At 28.9% G+C, this 22,851-nt stretch overlaps 1 protein-coding gene across 1 annotated transcript in view; it reads right to left on the bottom strand.

The window, feature by feature from the left end:
• LOC111687034 (myophilin) overlaps positions 1-16,837 on the bottom strand; it is a 25,028-nt gene extending 8,191 nt beyond the window's left edge. Inside the window, exon 1 of the mRNA XM_046951889.1 lies at positions 16,445-16,837. Within this exon, the coding sequence (XP_046807845.1) occupies positions 16,445-16,498 (54 nt within the window). The 5' untranslated portion in view covers positions 16,499-16,837. The remainder of the gene's footprint in view (positions 1-16,444) is intronic.
• Between the last annotated feature and the right edge of the window lie 6,014 nt (positions 16,838-22,851).

Below are 22,851 nucleotides of genomic sequence, written 5' to 3'. Positions count from 1 at the left end.
ACTGAACTAGAACTGAACTAGAACTGAACTAGAACTGAACTAGAACTGAACTAGAACTGAAGTAGAACTGAACTAGAACTGAACTAGAACTGAACTAGAACTGAACAACAACTGAATTACAACTGAACTAGAACTGAACTAGAACTGAACTAGAAATGAACTAGAACTGAACTATAACTGAACTAGAACTGAACTAGAACTGAACTAGAACTGAACTAGAACTGAACTAGAACTGTATTAGAACTAACTAGAACTGAACTAGAATTCAACTAGAATTCAACTAGAACTGAACTCGAACTGAACTAGAACTGAACTAGTACTAAACTAGAAGTGAAATATCTGAAAGATAACTAATTGATTGAAAATATAAAATTGTTGATTTCAAACTAATTTTAAAATCATAACAATTGACAAGTGCTTAAGACTTCTTGGCAGCAAACCCTAACAAAATGTTTAACCATATAAAGTATTTTTTTTTTTTTTTTATTTTATAAAAATTCTTTTAGGTACATAAACATACAGTTTTTTCTATATTCCGGAAATTGCAATAAAAACCATACATAATTTTAACGACACAAATGTAATTTAGGTTCTATTTTATAGTTTTGGTTTTTAAAACACGCTTTTACACTTGTGTCCAACGTTAGCAACATTAAAATGAAAACTTACACTTAAATGTGAGAAAAATTAGTTTAACATGTATATATCTTTCTTTTTATTTCCAGTCACGTTTTGAGAATTTTTTTTATTTTATTTTAAGAAAATAACTAAGTCATACTTAGTATGAAATTTACTACTTAGTTAGTTCTCTAGGGAATTGTTTTTTTTTTTGTATTTTTTTAACAAAAATACGAAGTGTTATAATTGGATTGTAAATTAATTCTTATTTACACCTTCTACACGAGTTTGTTTTTAACGCAGTTGTCTCACCGCAAATGACTGTCTATTAAATTCAGTAAAATATCTTAAATATTTGTATATATGTGTCTATGTTTATAGAAGATATATCTATCATTGAGAGTTTTAATTAATTATTAATAAATTCCATTTTATGCATATATGAAGTGTGTTTGAAAACATACTTTTTTCGCATACGATTAATTAAGAAAACATCATTTATTTATGTGTATAATAAAGAATTAATTCAAAGAATTTTTTTCTAAAAAAATCTCAAATTCTAGGAACATAAAATTTAATTTTATTTGTTACTGTATTTTGATTAATTACTTTAAGTTTTTGAATATTTAATTGGAAGTTTTGGAATTTATTAAGTATAGTCGGGCATGGCCGACCATATAATACCCTACACCATGAGTATATTTTTAACATTTTTATTTTTTATAAAGAAACTTTTATGTTGAATATTACCATAAATCCAAAATATTTAAGCAATTTATTAATAAAAAAATTAAAATTTCTATATGAGGCTTTATATAGGTCAAATATGGGCCGATCCTCGGTAAATTTGGGAAAAGGATATATTTTTAAATAACAGTTAGTTTTGTTGAGTTACATTGCGATACAAATGGTTACAAGTCAATTTTAGACGTTTAAGACATTTTTTGAAGGGGGGTTTGTAAGGGGGCTAGGGTCAAATATAGGCCGATCCTTACGAAAATCTGCAGTGTCATTTATACTTATATAAAACTTATTTGTGCCAATTTTTAGAGAGATAGTAGAATATTTGACGTAATTATGGCATAAAAAGTTCAAATCGGGAGGTACGGTTGTATGGGGGCTAGGTGAAAAAATGGACCGATTTCAACCATTTTAAATAGGCTTCGTCTCTGTGCCAAAAAACATGCTTGGTCCAAATTTCATCAAATTATCTTGAAAATTGCGGCCTGTACCTTGCGCACAAGGTTTACATGGACAGCCAGCCAGCCGAACAGACGGACAGACTGACGGACGGACATGTCTTAATCGATTAAAAAAATGATCTGAATCGATCGGTATACTTAAAGGTGGGTATTGGACCAATATTTTTGTATGTTACAAACATCAGCACAAACGTATAATACCCTACCCACTATAGTGGTGTAGGGTATAAAAACTTCCTATTGCCAAATAAATATTGATCTTAACAGAACATATCATTAGCTCTCGTGGGCAAAATTCTTAATTTATATAAAAAATTTATTAATAGATTTTTAAAAAAAAATTTTAAGAAAATAAAACTAAAAGTGTTTTCTAAAGTAAATAACTAATTATAAAAACAATTTTCTTAATAAATCTATAATTATTTTGAGTTTGTGGTTTAACACTTTAAGTTTAGCTATAAAAATAATCTTTATAGGAAAGTAAGAGTTTTTTTTTCATTTCAATAACATTCATTGCAAATTCCTGCTGATATGTCAGTTGTTTTGAATTTTAAAGTGGTTTTCATTTATCTTGAATCACATGTTTTATAATTGAAGAAAAATATGACATAATTTCTGTTTATACTTTCTAGTTAATAGTAAACTTGTTTCAATGTTCTAGTTTAAGCGAATTGCAGAACATATTAAATAGTTTTTATGACATTTTGAAATAAAGCAAAAAAAAATTAATCGTTTTTTAAAACAGTGGCAGGCAAATAATATAAAAAATTCTTAAATAGCTGATAACAAATTTGAAATCTAAAATATTCTAAAAAATAAAAGCAAAATTTATGTTTAAAGAAACTTAACTTTAACTTAAGCGGAGTTTTCAATTATATATCCTTTAAATTTAAGATTAATTTCAAAAATAACCACTTGCAATGTGATTCGGTTTTTCTCAATTTGACATCAAATTTTATTCTTTAATCCTTCTCCAGTCTAAAGACAAGTTCAAGTTTTACTCATAGATTTACAATTGTAATATTATTTTATTGGAAAGTTCTAAATTTATATAATATATCAAAGATTCTCCTCCAGTGGTTGTCAAATCTTAATCGGAGGCTTGAATTTATTTTAATTTTTAGGAAAAATCTCAAACATTGGTCTTCAAAACCAAAAACTATAAGTAGAAATTGTATTTAGACTTGAGAGTGGTTTAAGTATAGAATATGAAGTTTGAGAACAACCAATATAGTTTGAGAATAAAAAAAAAAATAACAAATATAGAGATAACTGAATCACTTCTCATTTAATATTTCCTTTCCTTTGAGAACAACTATATCAGTTGTTCTCAAACTTTAGATACTATACTCAAACCATTCTCAAGTCTAAATTCAATTTCTACATAAAGTTTTTAGATTTGAAGACCAATGTTTGAGAAGTGATCTTTCCTCAAAATAATATATAACTGATATGTTGAAATCTCTTTCAAATCCTAAAAATAAATGTCGAAACTTTAGAGGAATTTAATGTCAGGCGTTATTGACGATTTGGTAAACCATTCGAAACTAGAACTTTTTCCTAGGAATAACATACATACAGGGACAATTTATAGATTTGATCTTTTCTGACATGAAGGCTTATCTGGACTCATTATAACGAATGAATTTTATTGTGGCTTACTGGTTACCACTATAATCGGTCCTTGTATAATAAGCGTTAGGAGACTGAACCTTCCATATAACAACTACTTTAGAAATTGTTATAACGAAAACGGCTATTTGAGCTGAGACCTTAAGCACTACACTGCTCTAGTCAGCATATTCATTCTCAGCATGGATTCAAATGCTGAGGCACAAACGTACGATTCTTATTGATATCAATACCAGATAGAACCGCTTTTATCTTTTATTTACATCAATACAATAAACCGTTCGTTAGTGTCCCGGTATGGTTTATTTCCATGCTGAATATTGGATTTTTATGAAGACTAGATCCAAAATCAAACAACACAACAATATCAGCTCATCAACCCATGTAAGATCGACTGTCTCTCGGGGGGCTTGTTACCTCATCTTGATGTTATTGCAATCCCAGGGAAGAGAAATGCTAGATAATACCTTTAGTTTGCCCGGACTATAAACTGGTGATGATCAAATGCAACCTTTGAGGTCAAACCTGAGAATTACATAAACAGAATTTAGAACTATGTTTCTGTCGGTTATTGGGGAGGTCCCTTTGAACGGTGTCTGTGTCAATGTCGGTTAAAAGACTTATGCACCGTAAAGACTATAATTCGGTATAAGTTCGGTGCTGTTGCCGACACAACAGATACCCCACAGAGAATTGGCTGTGGACCTAATCATTGGAAATGAGTTGCAGTTATTTGTATAAGATACGGGAGTATACGGACCTTACCCACCTGTATATGCAGAGTAAGCCCTTACCTTATTTCATGGACTCGACTCTAGGTAATGTTGCCGACTCAACAGCAGCCTTTTCAACGGCTTGATTGTAAAAGGAAGTGATGTTTTGCATCTCGGAAGTTAAGCAACGGAGAAGAAATGGTCAGAGGTTATATAGCTCGTGTATTTGAGCAAAATGCTTGTATATGGACCGACAGTACCGTGTACAGAAATTTTCACTGCTGCATAAGAAACACAAAGTTCAGTTCACCTAATGGTCAATACGGTGGGTGTTCACATATAGCACTTCGGTATCATGTTTCAGAAACTTAATCTTATTCGAAATTAGCTAATCGTGTTAGTTCGTTGCACGCGAATAGTCAAGTAGAGTCTAAGAGACTCCACTCGTCAGATTTAGTTTTGTATAGTATTACATCCAGCCTGTAGCCGTGAGAAATCTCAATAGATCATTCAGTTTAGACTTAGATTGGATGTGAAGTGTCTGCCAAGGAAACTGTTTCTCTTAGCATCATGAGCAGGGCATTCACAGATAAGATGAAAGATCGTTTCTTCATTTTCCTTATTTTGCGACTCATTCTTTCATTGTAGGGGAACCCAAGCCGACTTGCATGTCTGCCTAGCACCTAGTGTCCTGTTATAACTACTTTCAACCTCGATATATCCCGCCTATTTCTGGTTATAAGCAGTCTTGGGAGTTCTCATTGAAAGACGGTCATAATAACTTTGGCCCTTTTACTTGTGTCTAGATTGTTTTATCTATTAGAGATTACATTTTGCTTTCATTATGAAAAGTTTGACTTTTGCGATTTTAATTGTCAGATTTTTTTATAATTTCCTAAAGAAACTGTTGCTGAGTTTACTGAGTCTTATGTGTTCTCTCAAAACATTATTAGCAACCTTTCATACATCATCTATAACTTGTTGAACAAAATTTCCAGCCAGAAAAAAATCATGTTTCTCCATATTAAAAAAATCAAATATAACAAATTCTACTAATTGTTTAAAAAAACAAACACCCCAATTTACGTTATCCATTTTATAAAATCACTACAGTCAAAATCAATTTATTTTATTTTATGATCTATCTAAAAACATAAAAATCTCAAAGCAATGAAAACTTAAATGATTGATTGTTATACGAAACGTTTGCATGACATAAAAATATTTTTATGTTATAACATTGAACATTTTTAAAATGTTATTGATTTTTTATTTTAAATTGCTTTATTAAATAGAATATAATTTTTTGTTAAAAAAATATATTCTATATATTTTGTTTAAACATTTTAAAACTTTCAAGTGAAGGAAGTTGTAACTATGAATGGTTTATAAAGAATTTAGCAGAAATTCAGTAGCTAGTTAATATAAACAATAATACACGCCCCTAACTAATAAGAGATATGTTTAACTAATTAATTTACATAAATGTTTAGACGGGCGATTAAAATTTAGTAACAAAAGTTTACAAGAATAGAAAAAAAAAAACAATATTTGTTTAAAAATTTGTTAATTCAACAATTAATTAAAATGTTTACTTGTTATATAAATAAATTTGGTAAATTTCCATGATAAGCATTTTTTAATCTAAGACTGTACCGTTTTTTTGTTTAAAATAAAATAAAATTTTTAAGTTTTTTATTATAAGAACTAATGAAGTTTGCATAAATTTTGCAAAAGCTCTTGTCTTTCTTTAACAATTATTTTTATGCGATTATTCAAATTAAACATTCTAATGTAAATTATATGCTTCAAAAAAAAAACCAAAGAAAAAAAGCAGATGGATGCCCTAAGGAGAAAATATTTTATATTTTATAATTAATCTTATGACAAATAGAATTCCAAAGCTATTGTTTTCATAGACAAAAAAAATTAAATATAAAGAACATAAAAAATAGAAAAGCGTTAAAATTTATATTCTTCTATTATAGTCCAACCAACCAACCAACACTCCAGCAATAAAAAACAATAAAATTGTTAAATATATATAAACAATTCTGATGTTGACATCAATTTGAATAAATTATACATATAGTAATAATCATAACGAAACTAAAAAAAACTAAACAAACCAAATGTAAAATACTTAAATATATTCATTTATGTATGATTGTATATTTAAATGAACGTGTGTTTATTGTCCACTCTTTCAACTATAATTTATAGAAATTATTTTACTAAATTTGACTATATAGTGTTGATGATGTCGTTATAAGAAAAAAATATATATGTATATACATATGATCATAATGAAGACTGACACATCATATCCAACACTTTAGAAATTTATTATATGTAGTTGTTTTTAAATCACATAAATACATATGAATAGATATTTCTGAATCTAATAAAGACACCCAATAATCATTTCTTAAAAATATAGTTGATTATCGAAAAAGAGAAGCTCAATATAAAAACTATAAAACCCAGTCTAACTGCATGACTATTGTGGGGTCTTACACTGGATCCTTAACTGGATTATAAAAGAGTAATATTCGAATTTGTGCTTACAGTAAACCTGTGATTATATTACTCTATATCTGGAGTCTATACAACTGATTCTCTTAACGAGGTCGAAATTATGGCTTTTCTAGTTGCCTTTTAGTTTTATCTTCCGATAAATCGGTAATCAGTTAAACCCAGTCTAGCTGCATGACCAGTGCAGGGACCTACAGGCGGAGATATTAATTATAATACGGGCGGTAAACTGGATTATACAAGAGTAATATTAAAATTTGTACTTACAGTAAACCTGTGATTATATTACTCTATATCTGGAGTTTATACGACTGATTCATGAATGTCTCTTAACGTGGTCGAAACTATAGCTTTTCTAGTTACCTTTTAGTTTTATCTTCCGATAAATCGGTAATCAGTTAAACCCAGTCTAGTTGCATAATCAGTGCAGGGTCCTACAGGCGGATTATTAGTCATAATACGGGCGGTAAACTGATCTGGAGTCTATACGAATGATTCATAAATGTCTCTTAACGATCTAGTTACCGGATCGGAACTACAATGAACTGGATAAAACTGGTTATGAAAGCTTTATGAAAGCGGCACCGATGTTCACAGAAACTTTATAGGTCTGCTCATATAAACATTCATCTGTTCGATAGCAAGTCTGATCTGATCACTTTACTAAGGAAGTATTCGAATTTAAACTGACAGCATAATATCGAATCGATATCTCACTTGTGTCTATACAATTTCTCGATTGTTTCAGAATGTCTCTTAATGGCGCAACATTTGAAACTAGAGCTGATCTGGGTGTCAGACCATTCAAAACATTTTTAGGTCTTAATAACAGTTGGGCAACGATATTCCAAGCAGGAGACCTGCTATTATACTCTTAATCCCTTATTCACAAGAACATTGTATATATCTGACCAGACCACTCTACGAAAACCTCAGGACGTTGTCATTGAGGTTCTATCTGTGTTGATTGGACATAGATTAGTATGCGATCATGTCAAGAAATTTAATGTTGCAATTAATAACTTCTGCAGAAGTTGTAATAAGGAATATAAAGATAAAACGGAGGAACATAGTCTTTGTCTTTGGCCAGCTTTGATCGATAAAAGATTCAGATTAGATGGTCTTCAAGGATCCATCTGTACGACACCAAGTTTGCCACTAGCCAATTTATGACAACCTCAGATCATTGGAATAAACGCTCTACGACAAACGAAGGATGTAGGTGGCTGAAGCTTGTGACAGCCGTCTTGATTGGGCATTGATTAGTAAATGCTCATTCTCATTCTTTAGCAGAATTTGTAATGACGAGGAAGAATAGGAAATTGTCGAACACTTTCTTTAACTGTGTCCCGTAATGGCAGTAACTTTTCCATGATCCAAGAAGAACGGTGGAACAACGTTTTCCGTTTTAAGATTGTCCACTATAGACCGCAGCTTCTTGAATGAGCTGGGCCATTTCTCTTGTATCGATAGCCTCAAAATATATTAATTTTTTCGTGTCAAGGCGTAAACTTTTCCATGATCCAAGAAGAACGGTGGAACAACGTTTTCCGTTTTAAGATTGTCCACTATAGACCGCAGCTTCTTTAATGAACTGGGCCATTTCTCTTGTATCGATAGCCTCAAAATATATTAATTTTTTCGTGTCAAGGCGTTATCTAAATGATGGGTCGAGGTACGATCATTGTCGTATAACACAACGGGATCAATTAAGGATCGAAGTTGACTTTCTGCAACTGTAACCTAATCTAAATCAAGTTTAATTACTACTTGCGTTTTCTTATAATTTATTGGATATGGATAAGATAATAATTTCTTAAATTATGTTTAGATTTTTATTAAATCACTCTTAATTTAATCAACTCAATTCTGAACTCCAATTCGAATCGAAAATTTGACATTGACATTAAATTACTTCAAGTTTTACTTACGAATCTACTTTCCTAGATCATTACGTAGCTAAATGCGACAATGTAAATGAAATGTAGAATAGTGGTGAATATTCCATTAGATTGACGTAATTTTAAAGATTTTCAATTACGAACACGTTTCTCAATTTGAATTGAAAACATTCTTTTAATTTCTGCTTATAATGACGTTAGTTCACCATACACTTTTTAAAGCAACAATTAAAAAAGCAACAACACTTTCGAAAAAAAGGGAGAATATAATGTGATATTGTCGTTCTGAGAGAGAAATCAACTGAGCTTTAACGAAAGCGTCTGATGTTTATTTTTCAAATTTTTTATACCTTATATAGTAAGTCTAACCAAAATAATAAAAAATATAAAATACTACACAGTAACGGCAAAATTATTTGAAAAAAGTAAATACTTCATTTTGTTTGTTTATTTGTTGTTGTATATATGTATACTTAACAAATGTTAAGACCAAATTTAACTTGAAAAAAAATAATATATACTTCACTTCCATTTGAATTCTAATATACATATACTCCATGTTTGTGGGCACGTAAATAAATATAGGTACACATATAAATCTTTGACACTGGGAGTTGTTAGTTATTTGTTGTTGTTTTTTAACAAATGGAACTTGATAGATAGAAGAATAATAACAAATACATAAAAACGGAAATTTTTAATAATTTTTTTTTATTGTACATTTTTTTGGGAAAAATTATTAAGAAATGAAAGAGAGGGAGTAATAGAGTTGAGGTAAGCAACAGGCTAGTAATAAATTGATATTGTATTATTTGAGAACAAAAATAACGAAACATTAACGATTAGAACAGAGATGGAAAATTCAGTACTATTGTACTTTTTGATAACTTCCTTTATATAACTTTTAAGTAGTTCATATTTTAAGAACTTCATAATTTAGTAAATAGATCATTGAAGATACAAATTATGAATGAAAATACTAATCAATCATTTGACCGATCTATAGAATAAATATGGAATAAAAGGGATTTCAATAAACACCAATTTCTAAACGTTCCTTTTGTTCTTTCTTCATATAAATTGATAACCAGTTAAACCAAATTCTGCTACTTGACTATTAAAGCTTCTTCCAGGCTGAAATACCATGCACACAACTGACTCGCAAATCAGCCATTAGATCTCTCTTGAGTCTACACGACTTCCCGATTGGTATATGAATGTTGAATGCATGTTTATGAGATGGTGCAAAATACGAAACTGAAGCTGTTCTGTAATCCAGGTCATTTCCAAGAATGAACTGGTTTACCACTTAATGAAAAAAACACCGACATTCTGTTAATGGAGCCGCTTTCATGTAAAACAGTAATAATCGTATTCAGCAGATATTTTGTGAGTGTGCTTAGATCAGATGGTACTCAAAGTTTTACTGTTTGCCATAAAGTCTGTCCTTGTCATTCTCCCAGTAAAAAAAAGAAGTTCTTCCAAAAGAATAACATTTATCACCACTTCTTAAGTAGTAGTAGTATTTTTTTAACTTCTGTGGAAGCGAAGCGAAAAGATTCCATTTTTTTCCATTCCATTATTTTTCACTACATATCAGATGAATTAGGAATCAAATTAAAAGGACATCCCTCCTCCTATGACAAGCCTGTGTTATCACAACTTTTTCAGGTCTTTTTCAGTACTTCTATGGAGCAAATTTTACTTCTTTTTAGCTTCTTTGGATGTTCTTTTTTTGCTGGGTCTACAACAACCACAGATCTTTGTCGACAATTTCAGGTCGTGGATGTCTAAGGCTACTAACAGCCAAAGACATATCCATAAACTAATCAATAGACAAGTTCAAAGTAAATAGTTTGATCTGTAGAATAGCCAGTAGATAAAAAAGCCGAAAAGTATAGAACATTTCTAGTCACTAGAGATGACCGCTACATATGTAAGTTAGTCGGAAGACTCGTCAATGGACATGACAGTTTATACTTGTCATTAAACTAACATCCATAAACTTGTCCATGAACTAGCCAATAGACAAGATCAAAGTCTATAGTTTGATCTGTAGAATAGCCAGTAGATAAAAAAAGCCGAAAAGAATAGAACATTTCTAGTCACCAGAGAAGACCGGTCCATATGTTAGTCGGAAGACTCTTCAATGGACATACCAGTTTATACTTGTCATTAAACTATTCAATAAGCTTTTTAGTAGACCAATACCGAGCAGATAAAGTAAGGAAAAACAACTAGAATTTCCACCACAAATAACATACTAGAAGTACTTCCAATTATGGTAAAAAAACCTATGGATTCAAAGTTAGCGTGTTCTTATAGGGATGTTGTTCAATTTTGACAACTTTGAACTACACTAATCTTATCATCAATTCAACTGAGCTCTTCGTAGCCTAAATATGATTAAAATATATGCCTTTTCGAAAAACTTAAAGCCGTGATACACAGTTGTCAGATCTTACACTTACAGATTAGTAAAATGTTCAGAAAATGTCTAATAATCGTCTGAACTTAAAATTTTTCTTTTGCAACGTTGTCAGAAAAAACATTACCAAAAATATTGCAGGACAAAATTTGTAAGTTGACAGTATTATTAGACTTTTTGTGCACATTTTACTGACAACGTTGTAATATCTAACAACCGTGTATACATAGCATTAGTACAATTTCAAAGTCAAAATTTTACATGTCTGGATTGTAGAATAATTGTTCAAAACTACTTATACACTATCATTCAAAATAACGCACACTTAAATCATACATTTAACAAAAAATTACTAAATTGTCTGTATATGGTGTGGTGTGTATATATTTTAGTGTTTGTTTTGGAAAAAAGGGAAATAAATAGAGGAAAGAAGAAAAAATACGAAAAAAAAAACACACAAACTAAAATAACACGATGACATCATAGGAATGAATCCATACTATGGTCTGTTGTGTTCCAAGCTAATGTATTACAAACGTACGTACATGACTGCTTAAATACAATTTGCTTATCTTTGTCAAGTACATATAATAATTTTTGTACTTTTTCGTATTGTTTCCACCCCAAAAGTCCCTTCTTCAGTTTCTTATAACAATAATACGAACTTATACTTTTCTTCATTAAGAAAAATAAAAAAAACTTCCCCTTAAACGACGTTTAAAATGGAAAATTTCTTCAAACTTCTTTATAACAGCTGTCCAAAGAATGTGGTACTAAATTTAAAAAGGGACTTTTTTCCCGACCAACCTTTAAAGTTTTTGCATTTTCTTTTGGTTAATGCGTAATTAGTAATATAAGCAAAAAACTACAAAGGGTGTTTGTCATGTGTAAACGAGAGTTAAAAAAATAGTGTCAATTAATGTTTGCTTGTTTTAATCCTTGTAATATTAAATTACACTAGACTTAACAAATGTGGCCTTAAAACGAAGCCGTTTAACAATACTTTTGACACAAAACAAAAACGACAACATTAGAAATAAACCCTCTCTCACTATATCTCTCTACCACAATTTATAATCTGTCACACTAATGAAAACGAAATTCTAATGCTTAATTTAATGTCATAATAAAAAGTGTAACGGACAAATTAAAAAATAAAAAACACAAACATTAAAAACAAAAATAAAGTGAAAAAACATGTTATACATCAAATCAAAACATAGTAATTTTGTTTTTTTTTTTTGTGACGTTTCACTATATTTTATTTTATAACCTTTTTGTTTTATGATTTATTTACATAAAAAGTATGACATTATCTGTTGAAAAAAAAATGAAATATTTACTTTAAACAAAAATACCGTAGTTGGGGAAAAATATTACAGAGATGTAGATAAACATTTGAGCTTTCTCGAAAATGAAATCATAACCAACACACTAGTTAAGTTTTAAAGTAAATTTTTATTTTTAAAAATTAAAAAAACCCCAAAGTTAAACGCTGGAGAAAATGTGTTATTTTCTTTTGATGTTATAGGAACGCCTCAAAGGTTTCTCAAACATTAACAGATCAAATAATTTTCAAATTGAAATCTTTAACATCTTTCAAAAGTAGAACTGAACTAGAACTGAACTAGAACTGAACTAGAACTGAACTAGAACTGAACTAGAACTGAACTAGAACTGAACTAGAAATGAACTAGAACTGAACTAGAACTGAACTAGAACTGAACTAGAACTGAACTAGAACTGAACTAGAACTAAACTAGAATTGAACTAGAACTGAAATAGAACTAAACTAAAATTGAACTAGAACTGAACTAGAACTGAACTAGAACTGAACTAGAACTGAACTAGAACTGAACTAGAACTGAATTAGAACTGAACTAGAACTGAACTAGAACTGAACTAGAACTGAACTAGAACTGAACTAGAACTGAACTAGAACTGAACTAGAACTGAACTAGAACTGAACTAGAACTGAACTAGAGCTGAACTAGAACTGAACTAGAACTGAACTAAAACTGGACTAGAACTGAACTAGAACTGAACTTCAACGAAACTAGAACTGAGTTAGAACTGAACTACAATTGAACTAGAACTGAACTTCAACGAAACTAGAACTGAGTTAGAACTGAACTAGAATTGAACTAGAACTGAACTATAACTGAACTATAACTGAACTAGAACTGAACTAGAACTGAACTAGAACTGAACTAGAACTGAACTAGAACTGAACTAGAACTGAGTTAGAACTGAACTAGAACTGAACTAGAACTGAACTAGAACTGAACTAGAACTGAACTAGAACTGAACTAGAACTGAACTAGAACTGAACTAGAACTGAACTAGAACTGAACTAGAACTGAACTAGAACTGAACTAGAACTGAACTAGAACTGAACTAGAACTGAACTAGAACTGAACTAGAACTGAACTAGAACTGAACAAGAACTGAACTAAAACTGAAATAGAACTGAACTATAACTGAACAAGAACTGAACTAGAACTGAACAAGAACTAGACTAGAACTGAACTAGAACTTAATTAGAATTGAACTCGAACTACAATTCAGATCTAGATTTAGAACGAAACTGACCATTTTAATAAAACCTTTCCCAGTTTATATGAAATTTATATTTTATAAATTCTTCAAGTTGTTAATAATTGTTTTACGTTTAAAATGTATAAAAAATTCAGATCAAGATACATTTCAAAGTATCTGTTTAAAGAAATTTAACTTTATAAATTACTTTGTTATAACTTTAAAAAAATAAGATATCTCAAGGAGAAAATATTTGCTAAAAGGCGACGAAAATCATAACCTTTAACCATTTTATAAAAAAAACTTTCCACTTAAATTATTATTTAAAGTTGTAATTATTTTCAAAAACACTTTTGAACTTTAAACAGTTTTGTTAAAAAAAAAACGTGTATAAAATTTAATAATAATGATATCATACACAATTTTGACGTGCCCTATTTAAAAAGAAAGAAATTAGTCACAAATTTGGACTGATAAACTAGAAAATTCGATTTTAAACGGTTTTTTTAAAGAATATATAAATAAATTGATATGATTTCGGAGTCTCAGTGTATTTTTTTTTCATACTTTCTGACAATTTTTGGCTAAAACTATTTATCACTAAAACAAATGTTTACTCATATCTTTAGTTACCTGGTTTTAAACCAGACATTGGCCTTCAAAAATTATCGTCATTGTGTGATGACGCTAAAGAGGGAATTCAAACATTAATTACTAATTAAACAAGAGAAAAACTATGAGTATTTAATTAGCAAATATTAAAATATGATTAATTAAAACTCATATAATATAATGGAATATTATTCGTTATTTGCTAGCTATCAATGAAATTAAAAATGAATAATTTATTAAATGACTTGCTCTCTCTCTCTGCCCTAAACTTATACCTCAACTCCTGGCTCTTTGACCCCTGGAATAAACCCTCAAAATAAAATAAAAATCTAACTGTTGCTTTCTTTCTTTAAATTCCTTTACTCATTCATTCGTTCGTTTACAATCGTAATTTCGTAATTTAGAGTGATTATTTAATAATTCATTTTTCTAAACTAGTGGGGCCAGTGCATTCATTTCATTTGATTTCCTTACAAATTATTTACTCTTTGCCGCCAATTACCACCGAACACTCTCAAACAAACACACATACACATGTTGAATGTAGAAGCAGGGATGGCAAATTGAATAATGGCGACTAGTCTACATTTAGAGTTCAGTCCAAAGACTAATTCCAGTTAAAGGTACTTAAAAACTATTGATTAGTCATTAGACAAGTCAATACTTAAGACCATTTAGACAATAAACTGGGTCTCTCTCTATGAACTTGAGGATTGAGTAATCTAATAATCTAGACAGAACACTAGTCTATAGATTATTATCCATTCAAAAGAATAACCCATATACTACTACAAAGAATAGACAACCGATCGAAAAAAAAGTAAAAGTAAAAAGCATTATCTTTGTTAAATGTTGTCTGGTTGTAATCTATTCCAGGATTCATTACAATATCCTCTTCCGAAGTGTATTAGAAATTTGATCGAATTAGATAGTTCTTTAAACTGTGTGTACAAAATAGGCCATTAGTGTACCATTGTACTTTTGAAGATCTAGTTGTACAAAAAAAAGTACAATTGCGCCAAGTTTGCCAACCCTGTGTAGAAGCGTTTTTTTCTGTGTGTTTGTAGAGTTATTCATATTTATTTTTCTGGTTTTATTCCACTTAATATATTTTGTTGTTTTGATCTCTGCTAGTTGTCTTAAAATGCATATAGAAATAAGAAAAGTGTGTTATAATCGTTTAAAACGAATCTTAAGTACCCATCAGTAAGGCAAGTGACCTTTTTAAAATGTCTAGAAAAAACGTTTTTCTTAAAGGTATTTCGTTTCAAAACTTTTAATCGGTTAAAACTATAACATTTGTCCAATTCATAATCGTTGTTGTACGGTTGTATCGTAGTAAGTCGTAATTATTTTAAAATTGATTTGTTTTTGTTTCGAAAAAATTTATTTGAAACATTTTTTTATGACATACAACGCTACAACGATCCGATATCGAAAGTGAATTGCACAATTATTTTCGTTTTTCATAAGATCCTTTTGAGGCTTTAAGATTTTAAATTAAGAAACATGTTAGAGTGTTTCAATCGTCTAAATAATCAACAGCAATTGACATTTTCTCAGTTGTAACGTTTTTCTTATACATATTTCGATTCAAAATTTCAGATCCCCAGCAAATATAAAACAAAGTACTTCCAAAAGAATAACATTTATCACCACTTCATAACTCCAATTTCACCTCCTAATAACTTCCAAATAAAGAACATCAAAATCACTTCCTAAGAATGACTTCAGATGTAGTGAATTTGGAATCAATTAAAAAGAACATTCCTCCTACGACAAGCCTGTGTTAAAATCATCACTTCTTTAGGCTTTTTTCAATACTTCCATGGAGTAAATTCTATTTCTTTTTCGCTTTGAAAGTTTTTTTCAATCTCTTAAAAGCATCAAAATTAAAGGGGAAAAGGAATTTACATTATATCGCTTTAACCGATAAAACCTGTCAAACCTTAACACACTTTTTAAGCGGCCGACAAAGAGAGATATAGCCTTAACCTTTCTTTTCCAAATAAAAAAGGTTTGACCCAATTTTAATACAAAATATTTCACATCAAACCCCTTACTCTAACGATCCCAAAACCTAGGATCCTAGCTAAATCGCCTTAGAAATCTATAAGGATCCAGAATATAAAACTTATTAAATCTCGCGCCTCTATTTCTTTATGTTACAAACGTTCTAACAAAATCCATAATACCTCCCAAGTTCTTCTGAATGGTGGGTTTAAAAAAAACAACATATTTTCGGTTTTATTTGTCATCACTTACCTTGCGTTGAGCTTCAGCTGCAAAGCCAGACTTTGGTGCACGATTGACTGACATTTTTTTTGTTTTTTGGTTTTTAAAAAAACAAGTTTTTTATGTGTTAAATTTAAAATATATAGTTATTTTGTTGTAATACTTTAAAGCTGTTTTTAGTAGTACGCCTTAAAGTAGTTGCTGTTGTTTGGTTGCTTCCTTCAAAAAACAATTGTTGCGTATTATGCAAAAATTGTATAATTTTTTCTTAAATTTGTTTTTTTTATTTTAATTTATATATTTTCTATCACAGTTGTACGTGTTTGTTTCTATTATTTTGATTTTTTTTTTTTTTTCAATAAACTTATTTTTTTTTTTTTTCGTTTCTTCCGTACGTCTTAGCGGCTGAACGTTTCAACTAGTTATGATTGTTACCAGTTTTAATGCTTTTGAATATTAACCATTTAACTTGTCAGTCCAGCGCCCAAACAAATACACTCATTTACACTCATTCAGTCATTTGCTGCTGTTGTTGCTATTGAGTCATATTCGTTTTGTTGTAGTACAGTGTAATTTCACTTTTAATCAAAGCTAGGGTTGCTAGTGTAATGTTAAGTTGTATTGTTATTGTTAAGGTTGTTATTTTCTGTAGTTTTTTTAATGATCTCATCCATAAGTACTTAAATATACAACGCTGTTACGTTTGTTATTTAACGGTGTGTCGAAGGGTTTTTATGTTAACATTTTTGTTTATATTTTTGAAATAACGGACAATTGATATGTTTTCTGGGTTTCATTGTAGAAAAAAAAAACAATTTCTGATTTTATTTTTCAAATCGTATGAACTTATAAAATTTATTTAAAAGTCATATAAAAATTAATAAAAATTAAAATAGTTTTACTTAAAATAAAGTTTTTATACCCTATACCAATATAAAGGGAAGGTTATTATGCGTTTGTGCTGATGTTTGTAATACCAAAAAATATTGGTTCTAAACCCACCTTAAAAGTACACCAATCGGTTCAAAATCACTTTATCGAGTCAATTAAGCTATGTCCGTCCGTCAGTCAGTCAGTTTGTCCATGTAAAGCTTGTGTGCACAGGTCGTAATTTTTAGGGTATTTTAATGAAGCTTGGCACATACTCTTTTTTTGGCCCAAGGACGAACGTTTGAAATCGGTCTATTATTTCGCCATGCCCCCAAAAAACTATATACACCGAATATATAAAATGTTGCATTCGCACCTATTCTGAATTTCAATTCAATCGAAATTTTCTCCTTTTGGCAACTTTGGTAGTCGGCATTTCGATTCGACTCTTTGCCACATAAACAATAACTTACAAAAATGTATGTACGATCGTAGAATTCACAAATTCGTAAAGCATTAAAACGTAATGGAATTGTTTTTTATACCCTTCACCTTCGTGAGAAGGGTATATATAAGTTTGTCATTCCGTTTGTAATTTCTATAATATAATTTTCCGACCCTATAAAGTATATATATTCTGGATCCTTATAGATAGCAGAGTCGATTAAGTCTGTTGAAATCAGTTTTTAGAGGTCCCCAGATATCGGCGAGATCCGAATCTTCAATAATTCAGTTAGACATGCTTTCGAGAAGATCGCTATTTAAAATCAGCAAAATCGGTCTATAAATAACGGAGATATGAGCAAAAATTCGAGACAACCTCTGAAAATTTCATCAAAAAAGCCACATTTTTCATGCTTTATTAAAAAAGCAACAACAACACTGTGAATTGGATAAAGAAGTACATGTGCGTGTGGAGATGTATTTGGTTTTATTCAGCTGTGTTTTTTTTTTTGTATGTTTGGATGCTGTTCTGTTCTCACGAAGGTAAGTGGGTATAACAAGAATAAGGAGATAAAGCAGTAATATGTTGGTAATACAGCTCATATTTGTTTTAGGGTGGTAATACAGTTTGACGGTGGTATTACAGTACGACGGTTAATATTTCTTTCTGCTACAGTTTATATTTGTTTGTTATGTGTGACATGTGTGCAGAGATACAAAATAAATAAAAACTATTTTTTTAAAACCGAAATAGAAATATAGAAATATTACTTTTTGTTTTTCTTACGATTCAGTTTTTTGTTGGAATACCTGTTTTCGATGATTGCGTAACTGTATGCGTAATTCAAAACGCAGGAGTGATTATGTCAATAAAAATCGGCAAAACTTTTGAAAGTGGATTTATTTCCGTATTTTTGCTTCTTCTAAAAAAGAAAACGAAAAATTCTTTCGGAATGAAACCACTTTTAGTTTTTGAAGTGAAATTGATATTTGTATGTAATTAAGTTAGTTTTAATAATAAGAACCTTTACTAAAAACATGGTTCCTGTTTTGATTAGCTAAACAGGAACAATTTTAAATGAAATCTATATAATTTTATTAATTTTTTGTCAATTTACGAAATAATTCGGAATTTGGAGAAGTTAAAACAAAAATGATCGGAATAATAATACGGAATTGAAACCATTCCGATCGGAATGTGTGACAGACCTGATTAATTATATAGAAATTAAAATTCCTTTTTTTTTTAACTAAAATTGGTTTCATTTCAAAATAATTTTTCGTTTTAATATTACTTTTTGTTTTTCTTACGATTCAGTTTTTTGTTGGAATACCTGTTTTCGATGATTGCGTAACTGTATGCGTAATTCAAAACGCAGGAGTGATTATGTCAATAAAAATCGGCAAAACTTTTGAAAGTGGATTTATTTCCGTATTTTTGCTTCTTCTAAAAAAGAAAACGAAAAATTCTTTCGGAATGAAACCACTTTTAGTTTTTGAAGTGAAATTGATATTTGTATGTAATTAAGTTAGTTTTAATAATAAGAACCTTTACTAAAAACATGGTTCCTGTTTTGATTAGCTAAACAGGAACAATTTTAAATGAAATCTATATAATTTTATTAATTTTTTGTCAATTTACGAAATAATTCGGAATTTGGAGAAGTTAAAACAAAAATGATCGGAATAATAATACGGAATTGAAACCATTCCGATCGGAATGTGTGACAGACCTGATTAATTATATAGAAATTAAAATTCCTTTTTTTTTTAACTAAAATTGGTTTCATTTCAAAATAATTTTTCGTTTTTTTTTCTGAAGAAGCAAAAATACGAAAATAATTCTACTTTCGATCAGAATGGAATTCTGTGATATGCCTGATAATGTTTCAACTAGTAAAAAACTCTATTTTTAGTGAAAATTCATAATTTCTTAGTTTTTTTTTTTTAATGAAAAATCGTATTTTTATGAACAATATAAATATTTAGTGAAAATTTGGATTTTAAATTCAAAATCAATATTTTTGTTTTTTATTGAAACAGCTGGACATATAAAATACCTTACGAGCATATACATTTAAGTTAAAAAAACACATAACCCTAAAACTATGCAATAGTAGTCTTTAATGAATAATTGCAGTGTTTAATTAATGTGCTATTAGCTGCTCATTTTATTAATCTTATATATATTTCAATAACATTCTTTAGAAACTTATTTAAACTTTTTTAACTCAATTTGCTAAATAATTGAACAGAACAGATTATATAAATAAAAATATTTTCGCATTTTTTTTTAAAATTTGTGTAGTCTTGACCATAATCTAGTTTATAATCTAGAGTATATTCTAGTCTATAGTCTAGTCTACTGCATAGACTATAATCTAGTCTACAGACTATTGTCTGTCTACTTCATAGACTATTGTATAGTCTACTGCATAGATTATAGCCTAGTCTATTTTCTGGTATGTAGACTAGACTATTGTCTGGTCTAAAGACTAGCCCATTGTCTAATCTAGTGTCTAGTCTATTATCTAGTATTTAGTTTGGACTATATATAGTGTATCCTATAGTCTGAACTATATATCTATTGTATATAGATTCTTGTTTGGATTATGTTCTGGATCATAGTCTAGTCTTTAGTTAGAAATATAGTCTAGTTTATAGTACGTGCTACAGTCTAGTATACAGTCTTAACTATAGTATATGTCTTTAGTCTGAAATATAGTCTAGAGTCTGGTGTCTGAGCTATAGTCTAGTTTATAATCTGGACTATAGTCTAGTCTATTGTCTGGACAATAGTATAGTATATTGTCCAGTCTATGGTCTAGTATATAGTCTGAACTATAGTCTAGTCTATAGTCTGGCCTATAGTCTAGTCAATAGTCTAGCATATAGTCTATAGTGTGGTCTATAGTCTAGCATATAGTATGGCCTATAGTCTAGTTTATAGTCTAGCATATATTCTAGTCTCTAGCCTGGCCTATAGTCTAGTCTATTGTTTCGACTACCGTTTAGTCTATATAGTCTAATTTATAGTACGTGCTACAGTCTAAACTATAGTCTATGTCGGGTCTTTAGTCTAAAATATAGTCTAGAGTCTGGTGTCTGAGCTACAGTCTAGTTTATAATCTAGACTATAGTCTAGTCTATTGCCTGGACAATAGTATAGTCTATTGTCCAGTATATAACCTAAACTATAGTCTAGTCTATAATTTGGCCTATAGTCTAGTCTATAGTATGGCCTATAGTCAATTCTATAGTTTAGTCTATAGCCTGGCCTATAGTCTAGTTTATTGTTTCGACTACAGTTTAGTCTATTGTCTGGACTTTATTGTGGAGTAATGTCTTAAGTATAGTCTAGTTTATAATGTAGAGTGTATTCTGTATTAGTAAAATGAAATCGCAACTTAGAGGGGTAAATACTAAAGAATAAGGGAATAAATATTCAGGATCCAAATTTAGCGTAGCTTTGTTTGTTTCGCTCATTTTTTTAACAGTTATGTAAATTTTTGCATGCCCTTTCCTCCTTAATGCTCAATAATCAACTAAAGTCATACTCAAAATCAACACTTCACTTGATTTTTTAAATGTTTTTTTTTTTAATAATATCGATTTTTCTTTTATTGAGTTTGAGTTTTAACAAAATTGAAACAGATTTATTTTCAGTTTTAATCAAAGCATTTCTTTTTTTTTCTTCTTGTTTTGTTTTTCTTCTTTTTTTCTAAATATTATAAGTAAATACAAAAAATAAGATTTTTTTTTAAATGAAATAATCATACATACGAAATGAAATATCATATATAATTAACATTAACTACACAGAGAAATAGATATATAATAGATATATATAGAGAGAGAGTGAGAGATTGAGTGAAAGTGAGAAGAAGTTTAGGAAAATAAAAATTGTTTTTTTTTTAAATTGTATAATTTGTAGCTTCTTCCTTTTTTTAGATGTTATTTGACTCTTTCTTTATATTTGTTGGTTAAATTACAATCAGACCTTTTTCTTTTTTTTTATTTTATTTTTTTTTATAATAAATTTATTTTATTTTTATTTAAAGTTTTTTGTTTTTTTTCTTGTTTTAGTTTTGTTTTATCATGCTCATGTATTAAATATATGTATTTATGTGTGTATGTATGTGATAGGTATATAATTAGGCGTTTTGTAGATTTATATACGGCTGTTGTTTTTTTATGTTTTTGTTTTATTATTATTTTATTTTTAGGTTTTTTTATAATATAAATTATTTAAAACTATAATGCTACCATTTGTTTTTTTTAAGTTATTTTTTTCGAAATAGTTTTAAATTATAAAGTAATAATAATAATAATATTTAAATACAAAATATATCATTAAATTAATAATAAATTGTTGCACAATTTTATTGAAAAAAAAATATATAAAATTTTTTAAAGAATTATCGAAAAATTTACAACAAAAACACATGAAATTACAAGAAATCATGATGAAAACAAAGCACTTTTTTTCTTTTATTTTTTTAGAATTTTTTGTTTTGTTTGTAATGAAAGGCAGAATATTAAATAACAATTAAAAATGCATAACTACTCAAAATCATAAAAAAAGACAAAAAATTTTGTAGGAATTAAAAAAAAAAACAAAAAACATTTAAGTTTTTAAGTGAACAATGAAAAAACAAACACTAAACATGAAATTGTTATTACTTAAAACATGTTTTAGAATTTGTTTTTTTTTTTTTTAAATTTTTTAATAATTTAGTTTAAAGTTAAATAAATAAGAAATTTAAAGAAAATTTTTTTAATACAAAAAATAAAGAAACAAACAATTAAACAATAAAGTTACAATTAAATAATTTGTGCTTAAGTATTTAATTTAATTTTTAAATTTTATTTAAAATATTCTGCCTTTATTTTTTTTCTGAAACTTATTTTCTTTCTTAAACTGTTTGCCTGTGTTCCCTGCTTTATTTCTCTATATGGTCTTGTATTTAAGTGTTTTTTTAATGTTTTTTAACTATTTTTTTATATAATTTAAATTATATAGTAAATTTTTTTTGTTTGTTTAATAAATATTGCTAAGCATTTTTTTATATATGTTATCATGTATTGTATTGTTTTGTAAATAGAATTATTTTGTTTTTTTT

The sequence above is a fragment of the Lucilia cuprina genome, chromosome 5 (genome assembly GCF_022045245.1).
Source record: "Lucilia cuprina isolate Lc7/37 chromosome 5, ASM2204524v1, whole genome shotgun sequence".
NCBI classification, from domain to species: Eukaryota; Metazoa; Arthropoda; class Insecta; order Diptera; family Calliphoridae; genus Lucilia; species Lucilia cuprina.
The sequence above is the reverse complement of the archived record's forward strand: the minus strand, read 5'-3'. Positions and strand labels throughout refer to the sequence as shown.